The sequence below is a fragment of the Salvelinus namaycush genome, chromosome 27, assembly GCF_016432855.1.
Source record: "Salvelinus namaycush isolate Seneca chromosome 27, SaNama_1.0, whole genome shotgun sequence".
Classification (NCBI taxonomy): domain Eukaryota; kingdom Metazoa; phylum Chordata; class Actinopteri; order Salmoniformes; family Salmonidae; genus Salvelinus; species Salvelinus namaycush.
This window is the reverse complement of record NC_052333.1, coordinates 34,200,211-34,216,176: the sequence shown is the minus strand read 5'-3', so window position 1 is coordinate 34,216,176 and position 15,966 is coordinate 34,200,211. Positions and strand designations below refer to the sequence as shown.

Genomic DNA, 15,966 nt, shown 5'->3' with positions numbered 1-15,966 from the left:
ACATCACATTGTGGAGCGTAGGCTATACAATCCGTTTTCAAGTCCATTTGCAAATTTTTCATTCGTCTGACATGCGGAAATAGCCTACAGTTTTCTTGACATTTTGTTTTAACTTAACTTATTGTGATTAGGCTCATACCCACGCTATTTATTTTGTCTGGACGCCGTACCAGACCGCCTTACTTTCACCCCTGGTTTTCATACAGATGTCTCAATTTCCGTTTTCCCTTTATTTTTCATATTCTTCATGTGAGTAGGTGGTCTCAGGGGGTTGAGATGCCTCTCTGTGTTCACACTGCAGGTACTGTCTTTCCTCTTATCTGATCTGGTCTGGGCCAAGCACTGTCTGCAGCCCAGGCACAGCAACCTCCCCATCGGCGCCCAACTCCCTCGCCCGCCCTTAGAAAACAGGAAATGATCCGTCTTCAGCACAGCTAACAGGCTGTGGAGGCAGGAGGCGGGGAGCGTTAAGAGGGGGGCCTAGGGTCAGACTACACTTCACCTAACATCCTGAATATGTGAGCCCCTAGTTGGACTTCTTTCTACTTCTGTCTACTTCTGAAGACATCAAAATCCTCTTTTTGAAGAAAACTTCCATGCCTCCTGCACAGTGGAATGATTCCCCATCCTTCATCGTCCATCCTGTATCCTGCACTTCTATAGTGGGGGGAGCCGACCTCATTGCTCCTGTTCATTGTGTGTCTGGACCCTTCCTCACCCCCCCCCCCCCCCAACCTAGCCCCTGTATGGAGGACATTCCAGTAAGGGTGTCAGGTCGGCCCAGGAGCTAAGGGATAAGCAGCTGTTTGCAGGCAGACGTAATTTGTTCAACCTCTGATTAGGCCCCAGAAATGTCAACTATGAAGAGACACCAACGGTGTCGGCAGCATCATTTGACACCTCTGTAATCTGTCATGGCAGAGAGCAGCAGTGTATTAAGGGGCCGAGTCGAGGTGGAGACAAAGGCAGCTGCCTTGCGCACATGGGTCCTCATAATCTCAGCACCATTTGCCTAATAGGAGGACTCACTCGTGTGCCATTCCTCTGTGTTTCTCCTCTATTTGACTTGGTGTGAAAGACAAGGTATTGTTATAAGAGAGAGTGGCGAATTGCCTCTGTTTGGTAGAAATGTAGGACCCCGCTGGGCACACACTGGTTGAATCAACGTTGTTTCAAAGTAATTTGTCAGTGTATTGTGACGTGGAATTAATGTGGAAAATACATTGGATTTAAAAAAAAAACAGTACTGGTTGTCAACCAGTACTGTTTTCATTGAACATTGAAATTAGGGCAAAACTTCAATTTAAATACATTGACTTAATTTGACTAACAGGTTGTTACATCAATCTAATTTCCACATAATCATAAGAACTATGTATACATTGAATTTGTGTCGAAAATTCCACGTAAAAAACATCAATATTTTTTTATGCTATATTCAATATATTAGGTGGTTTAAATTGTGTTGAATTTCATGTTTAATTAGACATATTTTATTTGACCATGTTCTCAATGTTGATTATAAAATGGTATATTTGAATCAATGTCATTGTTTCAACATTACTATCGACCTAAATAAAGAGGTATGTTGAGATAAAATTCCATGTCACAATACGCTGACAAATGATGTTGAAACAACGTTTATTCAACCATTGGGACCTGAGTGTGTATGTGTCAAAGGATGTTGTGGTGAGAGAGACTTGTGAATGAATACATTGTAATGTGACCCCAAAAGCGGTCTGTTTCGAAATCAGCACATCGTACATAAAAAAAAACGGCCAATGTATACCCAGATTGAAAACATTAGTGCATCACATGCTTTTTATTTAGTTTAACAACTTGACATTTTGACCACTTGTTACAAAAAAAATGTAGTTGAATTAAAATATCAAATCTACGGTTTAATGAGGTAAAAGCAGAGTCATTTAAGGCACGTTTCTCAACTCTTATTATTATTACTTCTATGGTTTATGCTCAATTTCAAAACACCACTGTGGTTCTGGAGGAATAAAAACAAAATGGAGTGGCTTTCCTCAGGAAAGTTATTTTACATATTCACTTAAATTATACAATTTTAGTATGTTAATAAACATGTCATTTCATAGTTTTACAAGTTCCATGTGTCTTTCCTCAACATGTAACCCACCTTTAGTAACATTGCATATTAAACCGTGCATTCTTTCTTGTTCTTTCATGCTGGTAGTAATGCAATACAAGTACACACAGTACACTTAAAGGAATCCTCCATTTTATGCCTCAGCCAAACGTTATTAAAACAACCGTTTCTAAGCTGCAATGATGAGAGAGAAAAAAACCTGTCTGGATCTGGGGTTCAGTGCGGTTGTATGTCTAAGCAAAGACACATTCGAAGGACGTTGTGAGGTGTTTCCAATAAAATGGGACTTATCTTTTGGTCAGTGGTTAGAGTTTCAAAATTTGGACAGACCACATTTCTGTCAAGGCCCTGTAGCCACCTCCGGTCATAAAAAAGTGATTATTCATAACATAACCTCTTCCCCTTTTTTAAAAAAAAACATTGCGAAAGCAAAGCAAACTGAGGAGTACCATTTGAAAGGAACATTTATGAAGCTATGATCCAATGGCTAGGTATTATTATTTTATTTATGTGGTCTGAATGGGTCAAATCATCTACACTTTGCTGTACCCAAATACTATATACTGTACAGTGTTTTCAAATGAAAAATCACAATCTGATGTTCAAAAGGTTCCAAAACGCTCAGAAAATGTATAATAACACCATCCATTTCTTTACGCTTTAGGGGGGTAGATGACAGCAATACTTGAGATGGAAAACTTACCATATTCATACAACATCTAGAGATAAATAGTGCATAATGTGCACTACCTTCAATTGGTTTGGTGTAACACACAATGTTGTCCTTCTTATACACAGTTTTACTAGTTACGGTATGGCAATGCTTTAATATTATATATATATATATATATATATATATATATATATATATATATATGCATCTGTATTCATTACAGTATATTATTTTTCATATTTAAATGAGGAAAGAAGATCACCACATTTTTTGCCTTGGCAGACATTGTTTGTCAGCCAATACCAAATGCAGATAAATCTCCGTCAGTTGCCAAATCCAATAATAACGTGGCATTTTGAACTTTGAAAATAATCAGCGCACTCTGGCAGGACAACAACTATATAAGTGGCAGCAAAACCATTGACTGAGCCAGGCTTGTTCTCAGAACTGACTTTGGAGTCCGCAGTACATATAAGACCAACATTTTATACTGACGGTGACCTTGTGACCTTGTGACTTTTCCTCTCCAGAAACGATCCAGAGTGACTTATGTAAAAAAAAACATCATGTCATTCCAAATGTATTAGGCTATATAGGAATAAAAAGCATGAAATACAAAACATTGTTCAATGTCCCAATGTCTTGGTGCAACACCTCTATAAAAATGCCTATATCTCCCATTTGGTTGTGAGAACATTCCAGATGCGCATAGGGAGTCGTGTAGTCTGAAGGCGTCTATGCAGTCTGTCATGTAGTCTATGGGTAGTTGCGTAGTCTGTCATATAGTCTACATATATGCAGACAAAGCTGCAATGTTGCAGTCAGTTCCCAAAAAGGAGAGAAGTCTACCCCAATAGTCCACAGGCCTGGGGTGAGAGTCCACAGGCCTGGGGTGAGAGCTGAACTCTACTTGAGTTCATGCGTCAAATATAAGAAAAGAGCGAAGCAGTTTGTCCTCCAACTTCGCAAGGAGTTCATCACTCACAGTTTAGCTCTATGATAAGACGAGATCCTCTCTCATTCCACAAGCCCTCTTCTCTCCAACCACACTTCCAGGCTGACTCCTGGAGTAACGTTACCAAGCAACAGCCAGGTGGTGTAGAGTTCCCCTCCGGACAAACTCCAAAGTCGTTATGGTGAGACGATAGTAACAGGGTAAAGCAGGAAGCATTCCTCCTAATATAGTTGTCCCATTGGCCTTACAGAGAGTGTGGGGAGAAACTCTAACGTTGCATCTGAAATGGTATCCTATTCCCTATATAGTGCACTAATTTAAAAGTATTGCACAATATAGGGAATAGGGTGCCATTCTGGACGCACTCGATGTCTATGAGAAGTCCAGCGGACGAATCATCATGGTTGTTGCTCGTAGCGAGTAGCTGGGACCCTTAAAGTAGTGCCACTTGATGCCATTTAGCTTCCCGACGTGTTGCCCTTTGGTGAAGTACATTCCGTTGAGGTTGGACGGGCCGCAGGCATCAAACCACCAACCTGGGCAGAGCAAAGAACAGATGGAGGGAATTAGATAATTTTATAAGCCCCTATGACAAAAAGTTTAAAACAACCAAAGACAGACATTAGTGTGTATGAAACGCCGTTGCTTAAAGCTAAAAGAAAGCAGAAACTTTACACCAGAAGGTCCTAGACTGTAAACTTTGAGTTTCTCTATTCTGGTTCTGCAATGTTGAACCTTGACAGAATGCCACAGTAAACTCCAACAGCAGCAATGGAGCAGTTGTTTAGACATAATTGCAAAGGTATTTAAGCATGTTAACCCTCGCAAGGCTGCCGGCCCAGACGGCATCCTAGCCGCATCCTCAGAGCATGCACAGACCAGCTGGCTGGAGTGTTTACAAACATATTCAATCTCTCCCTATCCCAGTCGGCTGTCCCCACTTGCTTCAAGATGTCCACCATTGTTCCTGTACCCAAGAACGGAAAGGTAACTGAACTAAATGACTACCGCCCCGTAGCACTCACTTCTGTCATCATGAATTGCTTTGAGAGGTTAGTTTTAAGGACCTGTTAACTCTCAATGGTATTTCGAGAAAGAGTAGATGTGCATAGGCTCAAATAAGCTCGGTTGGGATTGGCATTCAGAAGAGTTGAAATTCCCTGCATATAATGCTGTTTGTATGTACTTTTTTTATCCTCTTACTAATTTCTCCCTCAAAGGTAATGTATTGCTTTACCCCTAGCACCAAAGAGCACATGAAAAAAAGCAAGACAAATATTTTATTTTCAGGTTGGCACAGTGTGGCTGGTGTGGCATGTGTCAATCGATGGGTGGTATATGGTGGGGCACAGCCTTTCCCCTCAGGTCTAAATACCAGTGCCAGTGTGAGCTGTGACATTTCACAGAAGACCTAACACTGGGTCCCACAGTTCGTACTGTTGTTCTTGTCTTGGCATGGGGTCAGGGTGGCAAAGGTTTTCCCATTGGTTCTTTGTGACTAAACCCATGGGGATGTATTTCCGATTTGATCAGTATCCTCTGTGTTTCCAGTGCTGAGCTTTTACTCTCTTGTAAAAACAGATGCCCCTGCTAGAAACACTTGGTGATCTGTTTCCAGACCGGATAGTCTTTTGTCATTGTCACCTCAGTACACTAGTGAACATACAGTAGGACTGGGTTAGGTCTGTTCAGTATGACTGAGCTTGTGTGTACAGTACCTTCAGAAAGTATTCACACCCCTTGACTTTTTCCACATTTTGTTGTGTTACAAAGTGGGATTCAAATGATTTTAATTGTTATTTTTTTTGTCAATGATCGACACAAAATACTCTAACGTCAAAGAGGAAGAACAAGTCTAACATAGTGTTTTCTTTTCCAGTAATTAAAAAAAAACTATTATCTCTTGTTTAGAGAAGTATTCAACCCCCTGAGTCAATACATGTTAGAATCACCTTTGGCAGCGATTATAGCTGTGAATATTTCTGGGAAAGTCTGCAAGAGCTTTGCACACCTGGATTGTACAATATTTGCCCATTGTTCTTCAAAAAATAATTAAAGCTCTGTCAAGTTGTTTGTTGATCATTACTAGACAGGACATATTTAAGTCTTGCCATAGATTTTCAAGATGATTTAAGTCAAAACTGTAACTAGGCCACTCAGGAACATGTCGTCTTACTAAGCAACTCCTGTGTATATTTGGCCTTATGTTTTAGGTAATTGCCCTGCTGAAAGGTGAATTTGTCTCCCAGTGTCTGTTAGAAAGCAGACTGAACTAAGTTTTCCTCTCGGAATTTGCCTGTGTTTAGCTCTATTTCAATCATTTTTATCCAAAAAAGAAAACTGACAAGCATACCCATTACATGATGCAGCCACCACCATGCTTGAAAATATGAAGAGTAGTACTCAGTGATGTGTTGTGTTGGATTTACCACAAACATAACGCTTTGTATTCAGGAGAAAAAGTTAATGTCTTTGCCACACATTTTGCAGTATTACTTTAGTGCCTTATTGCAAACAGGATGCCTGTTTTTTATTCTGTACAGGCTTCTTTCTTTTCACTCTGTCATTTATGTTAGTGTTTTGGAGTAACTACAATTGTTTTTATTTGAACCTTTATTTAACTAGGCAAGTCAGTTAAGAACAAACTCTTATTTTCAATGACGGCCTACCGGGGAACAGTGGGTTAACTGCCTTGTTCAGGGGCAGAACGACAGGTTTTTACCTTGTCAGCTCAGGGATTCGATCTAATAAACCTTTCGGTTACTGGCCCAAAGCTTTAACCACTAGGCTACCTGCCGCCCTCTAACCACAAGGCTACAATGTTGTTGATCCATTCTCAGTTATCTCCTATCACAGCCATTACACTCTGTTACTGTTTTAAAATCACCATTGGCCTCATGGTAAAATCCCTGAGTGGTTCCTGTCAGAACCAACGCTGGAGATGAGAAGCAAGTATGGAGAGTGAGATTAAATTTTGCACAGACATAGGACAGGAACAGCATCAGAACTGGGTAACACCACGACATACGACAATTAATGCAGAAGCGGGGAACAGAGCTGGGGAACATACAGATATAGGGGAGGTAATAACTCTGGTGATTGACTCCAGGTGAGTCCAATGAATCGCTGATGCACGTGACGAGGGAAACAGGTGTGCATAATGATGGTGGCAGGAGTGCGTAGTGCTGGGCAGTCTGGCGCCCTCGAGCGACAGAGAGGGAGAGCAGGAGTGACACTTCCCTTCTTCTCCGGCAACCGAGTTAGGCAGGGTGCCTGTATCATAGTAGTGACTTAGTGTATTGATACAACATCAAAAGTGTAATTAATAAGTGCACCATGCTCAAAGGGATATTTAATGTATTTAATGTCTTTAAAAAAAAATATATATATATATATATATATATTATAGGTGACCTTTGCGACCCATTGGAAAACTTCCCTGGTCTGTGGTTTAATCTGTGCTTGAAATTCACTGCTCGACTGAGGGACCCTAGAGATAATTGTGTGTTGGGTACAGAGATGGGGTAGTCATTTAGAAACCACGTTTAACACCATTATTGCACACAGAGTTAGTCCATGCCACTTATTATGTGACATGTTAAGCACATTTGTACTCCTGACAAAAGGGTTGAATAGTTATTGACTCAAGACATTTCAGCTCAGATTTTTTTAATGAATTTGCAAATAATTCCATTTTGACATAAGGGGTATTTCAATTTAATCCAAAAGTAATCCATTTAAATGAATTTAAAACAACAAAATGGGGGTGTGAGTCAGGGGGTGTGAATACTTTCTGAAGGCACTGTTTGTTTTTCTCCTCTTTGGTTACTAATGTGTTTCTTGCTGTTTCTACTTCACTGATAATATATACATGTTATTACAGTGAATATGGTAAAAACAATCTATGTCAGTGCTCTGCTAAACACACTGCTGGATTGTGAGACTGGCTTGTTGAATTAGGGGAAATACGCAGTCCTTAGATCGGGTTGGACAGAATTCCCCGATCCCCGATATTGTCTTCTCTTGCCACTGACCATAAACGGTTTACAAGCCCAGTCCTCCACTGGGGAACTGTCATACAGTGAGTAGGGTCACCTTGTTCCACTTACACAGCCAGAGAATTAGAGTCATGTTGAATCTCCCTGACACTTGGTACCCGGCCCGTGGACATTTATGGTGCTAATCTGAAACCCCAAATGTGTTGTAGTGGGAGTGCAGAAGTTAGGAGATGCAGTAAGCTCCACACACGCCTCATTACGCTGTACTGTGGTACAGTGCCACCTGCACAGGTCCGTGTTAAAATGACACAACCCAGTCTCAGGGTTTGAGCTAGGAGGAGTCAGGCTAGTCTTGTAGTGGAACCAAGTTCTCTACAACAATTGACCAGGATGCATTACAAAGATAAATCTTCCTTTCTGCCATGATGTAGTGGTTTGTGGGGACTCTTCTTGTGCCATCTCTCAGTGTGGTGCATTATTGGGTCTCCCCTACCACATCACTAAATAGTACATTATTGGGTTCTCTTTGTACCATGTCACAGTGTGGCAGTGTTGGGGAGTAGTGAACTTTATGTATACTGAACAATAATACAAACACAACATGTAAAGTGTCCCATGTTTCATGAGCTGAAATAAAAGATCCTAGAGCTTGTTTCTCTCAAGTGTTGTGCACAAATTTGTTTACTTCCCTTTTTAGTGAGCAATTCTCCTTTGCCAAGATAATCCAAACACCTGACAGGTGTGGCATATCAAGAAGTTGATTAAACAGCATGATCATTACGCAGGTGCACCTTGTGCTGGAGACAATAAAAGGCCACTTTAAAATGTACAGTTTTGTCACACGACACAATGCCACAGATGTCTCAAGTTTTGAGGGAGTGCGCAATTGGCATGCTGACTGCAGGAATGTCCACCAGAGCTGTTACCAGAGAATAGAGTGTTAATTTCTCTACCATAAGCTGCCTCCAACATCGTTTAAGAGAATTTGGCAGTACATCCAACTGGCCTCACAACCGCAGACCATGTGTAACCACGCCAGCCCAGACCTCCACATCTGGCTTCTTCACCTGTGGGATTAACTGAGACCAGCCACCCGGACAGCTGATGAAACTGAGGAGTATTTCTGTCTGTATTGAAGCCCTTTTGTGGAGAAAAACTAATTCTGATTGGCTGGGCCTGGCTCCCCAGTGGGTGGGCCTGGCTCCCAAGTAGATGGGCCTATGCCCTCCCAGGCCCACCCATGGCTGCGCCCCTGCCCTGTCATGTGAAATACATAGATTAGGGCCTAATTAATTAATTTAAATTGACTGATTTCCTTATATGAATTCTATTTCAGTAAAATATTAAAAATTGTTGCATGTTGCGTTTATATCTTTGTTCAGTATAGTTCAACTAGTAATTTAACTACATTTAACTACATGTAGTAGCTTGGTGGTAGTTGAACTCAATTCACATCTTGATAGTGTTTTCAGTAGTTAATTACGCTTTTTTTGCCATGTAGCAGTGTAGCTAACTACTGGAACTATACACACTTATTATTTTGCCAAAAATACAATTAAATATGGGTAAAGTAGGCAAGAATGTTTTTGTTTTTTCAGCATCAGACCTGCCTAATTCTCACTTCAAACATAGTTTTTGTGTTTAATAGGCTAAATTACACATTCTGTTAACATTTGACCCCAGAGTGATATGGTCTTGCAATATGTAGTCTGACATTCAAATTTAGATATGATAATTTATCACTAAGTATTTTGTAGTTACTTTTTCAATGTAACTTTAAGGGTAGCTTTACTTTTGCTTAACTTCTTCCATTGTGAAGTCATTGGTAGCTTGGTAAACAATATTTTCAACAATGCAGTGTGGTGCACTATGGGGACACCCTGGTACTTACCCCCTGTGAGCATGAGGGCACACTTGCAGATGCAGTTGTCGTTGTCCATGTCTTTGGTGCTGAAGTCTGCCCCGTGGATCACCAGACTGCTCTGCCTGCCCGCTGTCCCACTGTGACTCTTCAGGAACAGTCTGAGAGGAGGAGGTAGAGGATGACAAGAAAAAGGGGACAAAAAAGAAGATGGCGATTAGAGGGAGAGAAGAAGACATAACACACTGGAAGAGACCTCCCGAGAAAGTTGCACTTTCAGCAGTGATTGCCTGTGTAAATCTGTTCTGCAAACAGTCTCTCCGCCTGGGTCAACATGAATGAAATAAAGAGAGAGAATTGTAGACAAAGTTGTCTGGGAAGCACCTGCAAGCCTCAGAGCAGCTATTTACAGTACAACAGGAGCAGAGAGACCAACGACCAGGTCATTAAGGGCTGACCCAGGTACAGCCCAATGAGGCACCATCATGTAGGCTACATAACTCCCCTCCCACTGATCCTTGTCATGTACTGTATGTCTCAGATACAGTGTCCCTCCTTGTGTGTATGCAATGCACTATGCCCACTGTCTTCCCTCCTGTGCTCATACAGTACGGTGTGATACATTCTTCTCTGTCAGAATTATCAGAGGCCTGCTGCGCTTACTATGGCAGGCCTTTTGGTGGAGAGAGAGCATATTAACCCAAAGACGTTGTATGTTACAGTATTGCAGGCCTGCTGCCTGCAGGGCTGCTCAGTCTAACCTACACATGTGGTACCTGTAAATCAACCAAGGCCCCAGCTGTACTGGTGAAAGACATAGTGAACCAGCGGACACATACAGGAAGGGCAGGGTGGACCAGTATCATGGAACCCCTGTCTAGGGGCACCGTGGCTGGGGTGGGTTGAGATGGATGTCTCTGGAAGGTTGGTTGGGTGGAGGGGTAACATAATGTTGTTTTCTCGTGCCGTGTCGCTAGAATAGTATGTTTTGTGGAGTTCTATTTTTAGGTTGAGTGACTGGCATTGCAAGGCCACAAGGCATTGTCTATTGATGAGGTGATTTGGCAAGCGTAATCTTACATCTCAAAGTTCAGATTTGTGCAATGATGTCATTAGCATGCTTGACATCAACTAATGTTGGAAGCTGGTTGAATATTTATTCCATGATCAAAAAGAGTCAATGACTCCAAACCATACACCTTGGTGTCTTCCTCATCGATCCACCCACTCCATGACTACCTTTCTCAGATCCAATCACCACTATCTTTCTCACCACTCAACCCCTAACAATTCTCCCCAACTGGGAATTGAATAGGGTCTAAGAGAGTCAAAGGGTGGCTACTTTGAAGAATCTCAAATATAAAATATATTTTGATTTGTTTAACACTTTTTTGGTTACTACATGATTCCGTATGTGTTATTTCATAGTTTTGATGTCTTCACTATTATTCTACAATGTAGAAAATAGTTTTAAAAAAGGAGTAGGTGTGCCTAAACACACTTGAGGGTGTGTCATTGTGAATTGTGAAATCACTCTTGGTAAGAGAGCAGAAATGCTGTAGTGTCAAGCCTCTCTTTCCTGCTGTGACCTGCATCATTAGGAGCTCATTCTGTGGCCTGCCTTTCTCTAACCCACATTATCACACGCCTAAGAGTTTTCTCTCACCAAAGATGGACTCTCAGAGCCAAGGAACTCTGTCAGAGGACCATGCCAATGTGTCTGCTCTGTGCTCTGAAACATGTTCTGTTAAGCAAAATCATTTCCTGAGACACATTGCCGTCAATCAGAATGGACAGGGGAGTAGGCGGGTAACAAGTCTTCGTCAAGTTTTGTTTTCTCCTATGAGAACGGTTGGAAAGGCTTTTAAAAATATATATCTATATAAAGTACCAGTCAAAAGTTTGGACACACCTACTCATTTAATGGTTTTTCTTTATTTGTACTATTTTCTACATTGTAGAAGTATAGTGAAGACATCAAAACTATGAAATAACACATATGGAATCATGTAGTAACCAAAAAAGTGTTAAACAAATCAAAATATATTTGATATATATACACGTAGAGTTCCACATATTTTATTAGAGAAAGTGAAACTTAGAAAAACCAAAAGAATAAACGAACCGTGACGACAATGCAGTGCTAACAGGCAACTAAACATAAACAATATCCCATAACCCACAGGTGGAAAAAATGCTACTTAAGTATGATCCCCAATTAGAGACAACGATAGCCAGCTGCCTCTAATTGGGAATCATACCAAAACCCCAACATAGAAAATAAACCTAGAACCCCACATAGAAAATATAAACTAGAACAACCCCTAGTCACGCCCTGACCTACTCTACCATAGAAAAGAAATGCTCTCTATGGTCAGGACGTGACACTCAAACTGTAATTGACTGACACATCTGCTTGTAGCTGTGTGGTTTCAGGTTAGATTCACGAAGTGGAGACACTGGTCAGTGGTGTGTATTCTTGGAGCAAGTCTTTTAACATGAACATGACTCCTGTATTTAGACAGCTGTGTAAATGGATGATTTGTACGGAGCGAAAGAGGAAAGAAGTGACTGTATCACTGTTGGGAATTCAACTAAGCCACTAATCCAATACTGTATTATGTAGTGGAGAGTCATAGCTCTAATCAGTGGTTTTATCTGAATCAAAGGTGGGTTGGATGAACATGCTGAAATTAGACATGGTAGTGGGGTGATGAAATAGTGTAGGGAGTTGTGTGTGTGTGGGGGGGGGGGGGGGGGGGGGGTGCACTTGTTTTCCTACATTATCTGGACCCCAATATCATAACATTTCACCTTAATGTCCTGAAAAGTGATGGAAAGCAATAACTTTTTTTTTTAAAGTTTTTTTTCAGGTCCTGAATTTGTTCAAATGTATTTTAAGCTTAAGGGTTAGGGTTTTGGGGTTAAGGTTTAGGGTTAGGTTTACGGTTTTTGGGGTTAGGGAAAATATGAAAAAAAGAAAAAAGGTACACTCCAAAAAGTCCTGAAATTTCACGAAAACACAGCTGTGTGTGTGTGTGTGTGTGTGTGGGTGGGTGTGTGGGTAGTGGAAGGGTGGGTGTAGTGAGTCTTCATCTGTGACACATGCTGAAGAACGACTCTGACCCTTTAAGACTACAGAAGTTCTTGCAGATACTCTATTATACCTCTCATATCACAAAACACAGCTTGAGTTCCTGGCAGTTTAACTTCTGTTCCTGACCCACACAATCCAGGATGTAGCCTGCTACTGCTCTGATAAAGAACAGACACAAGCTGTGTATTTAGAAGACATTTACACAGCCTTTCGACCGCACACAGAAACATCGCCAAGACATGTCATAAAGAGGGATTCTCCGCATGACACTCGTCCGAACCTTAAAATAGTTTTTGTCTGTATTTACTGGGTGTGTTGTGTATTTACCAGATAATCCACCTCAATTGACATCTGCATCCTGTCATGTCAAGTCCGTTATGTGCTTAACTGATAAGTAGGGTGATCCAAGGCAGCAGTCTTCAAGAGGAAAAGGCGGGTTTTCCTGCGTGAGTACAGTTGTTCTGCTGTCTCTGTTTCTCGGCAGAAACGTTTAGCGTGTCATGTAACGGGCTGTATTTCATCTCCGGGGTCAAACATCTGCGCAACCGATGCGGGCCCTTACAGACTTTGAAGGCCAACTGTGCCGATCTGATTGGCTCTTGTTGGAATAACTCGAGCAAATTAGATTGGCCAAGGCTCATTAATAAGCACAATGTTGGATTGTGTGGGATTGTTTTGAGCTTTCTCAATGACAGCCTGAAGGAAGAAGTGTTGGTGTCTTGCCATGTCATTCTGCTAATATCCAAAGGGGATGCTAATATCCAAAGGGGATGCTAATATCCAAAGGGGATGCTGGTTTGTTGGTGTTATTTCTTTGCTGGATGTTGGAAATATAAAACATTTATACAAATGCTAATAGTATTAATACTACACATCATTATTACCGCTTTGTTGCAGATTTGATTTCAATCGCAATACGGAAAGGACTCTGGAGTATTGCAGAGTACAAGTGGGAAATTACCAAAATTGGGATCAGTTGAGGATCATTGTTTTATGATAATACATGATCATTTGAAACTTGAACAATTATCAAGCTTTCCCAAAATATATCCTTGGCAAACTAATTCAATTACATCTATTTTCAAATAGAGGATTCTATTGTGCTAAACTACACGGTATGCATCGACTAGTCCACTGCAGTCTTTAACAGTCCACTCCAATATGCATGAGGGAATGCATGAGGGCATCCCTATCATTACCGCAAAGTTTGCAAACTTGCAACACCATGTTGAGAGACAGTGGCGGTCGGTGCTGTTTAAGATTAGGGAAGACATTCTTCTTTTTTTTGGCGCATGGCCATATTTATATGAATCAATCAAATGTATTTATAAAGCCCTTTTTACATCAGCCGATGTCACAAAGTGCTTATTCAGAAACCCAGCCAAAAAAAACAAACAGCAAACAATGCACATGTAGAAGCACAGAGGCTATGAAAACTCCGTAGAAAGAAAGGAACCTAGGAAGAAACCTAGAGAGGAACCAGGCTCTGATGAGTGGGCAGTCCTCTTCTGGCTGTGCCAGGAGGAGATTATATGGGTACATGGCCATTAAGGTCAGATTGTTCCTCAAGATGTTCAAACGTTCATAGAGGATCAGCAGGGTCAAATAAAGGTCACAGTGGTTGTAGAGGGTGCAACAGGTCAGTACCTCAGGAGTAAATGTCAGTTGGTTTTACATAGCCAAGCATTCAGAGGTCGAGACAGCAGATGTGTGTGTGGGGTGGGGTAGGGTGGAGAGAGTCGAAAACAGCAGGTACGGTACAAGGTAGCACGTTCAGTGAACATAGCCGCAGGCAGAACAATTGAAACTGTAGGTGGACTGGGAACAGTAGGCAAAATTAAGAGGGGAAAATAGACCAAACTATTAGGGTGAGGCACATGGGCTTATTACACAACACACACTTAGTATTACTTTCTTAGCTACAGTATACATATCTCCCTGGCATATTACATCATTTATGCAGCAGCATGCAAGACATTTTTGGACTCACCTTGTTGTGCTGTGCTCACTTGAACAGGAAGGTGGCGCGGCGGTTCTTCGTGGGCAAATTTTGTCATCAAAGTCGGGCATTCTCTGGATTTATGGTGCTTTCAAAACAACTGGGAACTCGGAAAAATCATGAAGATCAAGATCATGATGACGTCATTGATCTTCAGGTCGTAGCTCTAGAAAGGGGCCGGATTTACAATTCCGAGTTGGATGACGGTTCAAAACGTGTTTTCCCAGTCGGAGCTTGTTTATTACCAACTTCCCAGTTGTCTTGAACTCACTGAAGTCAAGTTTTCGCAATTCTGAGTTAACAGTTGTTTTGAGCACGGCACAAATCATGATTCATTGACAGCATGGCCAATGTTGAATGTTTATCATTTTAAACTTGGAAAAGAGGATTGGATTGAGGTCTGGGCGTTGACTAGGCCATTCCAAGACATTTAAATGTTTCCCCTTAAACCACCATTTTGCCACCACCATGCTTCACTGTGGGGATGGTATTCTTGGGGTGATGAGAGGTGTTGGCCTTGATGGCCAAAAAGCTAAATTTTAGTCTCATCTGACCAGAGTACCTTCTTCCATATGTTTGGGGAGTCTCCCACATGTCTTTTGGCAAACACCAAACGTGTTTTTCTGGCCACTCTTCCGTAAAGCCCAGCTCTGTGGAGTGTACGGCTTAAAGTGGTCCTATGGACAGATATTCCAATCTCCGCTGTGGAGCTTTGCAGCTCCTTCAGGGTTATCTTTGGCCTCTTTGTTGCCTCGCTGACTAATGCCCTCCTTGCCTGGGTCAGGAGTTTTGGCGGGTGGCCCTCTCTTGGCAGGTTTGTTGTGGTGCCATATTCTTTCCATTTTTTAATAATGGATTTAATGGTGCTCTGTGGGATGTTCAAAGTTTCTGATATTTTTTTATAACCCAACCCTGATCTGTACTTCTCCACAACTTTGTCCCTGACCTGTTTGGAGAGCTCCTTGGTCTTCATGGTGCCACTTGCTTGGTGGTGCCCCTTGCATAATGGTGTTGCAGACTCTTGGGGCCTTTCAGAACAGGTATATACATACTGAGATCATGTTACACTTAGATTGCACAGAGGTGGACTTTATTTAACTAATTATGTGACTTATTTAGGGGCTTCATTGCAAAGGGGGTGAATACATATGCACGCACCACTCTTCCGTTTTTTTTATTTTTATTTTTTAAACAAGTTATTTTTTTCATTTCACTTCATCAATTTGGACTATTTTGTGTATGTCCATTACATGACATCCAAATAAAA

The 15,966-nt window shown here is 41.4% G+C and overlaps 1 protein-coding gene across 2 annotated transcripts in view; it reads right to left on the bottom strand.

Moving 5' to 3' along the window:
• Positions 1-1,802: 1,802 nt before the first annotated feature.
• LOC120022754 (angiopoietin-1-like) overlaps positions 1,803-15,966 on the bottom strand; it is a 56,708-nt gene continuing 42,544 nt past the window's right edge. For both annotated transcript variants that reach the window (XM_038966746.1, XM_038966747.1), the window contains exons 8-9: positions 9,634-9,764; positions 1,803-4,280 (exon numbers count right to left, since the gene is read on the bottom strand). In XM_038966746.1, the coding sequence (XP_038822674.1) occupies positions 4,117-4,280; positions 9,634-9,764 (295 nt within the window). In that variant the 3' untranslated portion in view covers positions 1,803-4,116. The remainder of the gene's footprint in view (positions 4,281-9,633; positions 9,765-15,966) is intronic.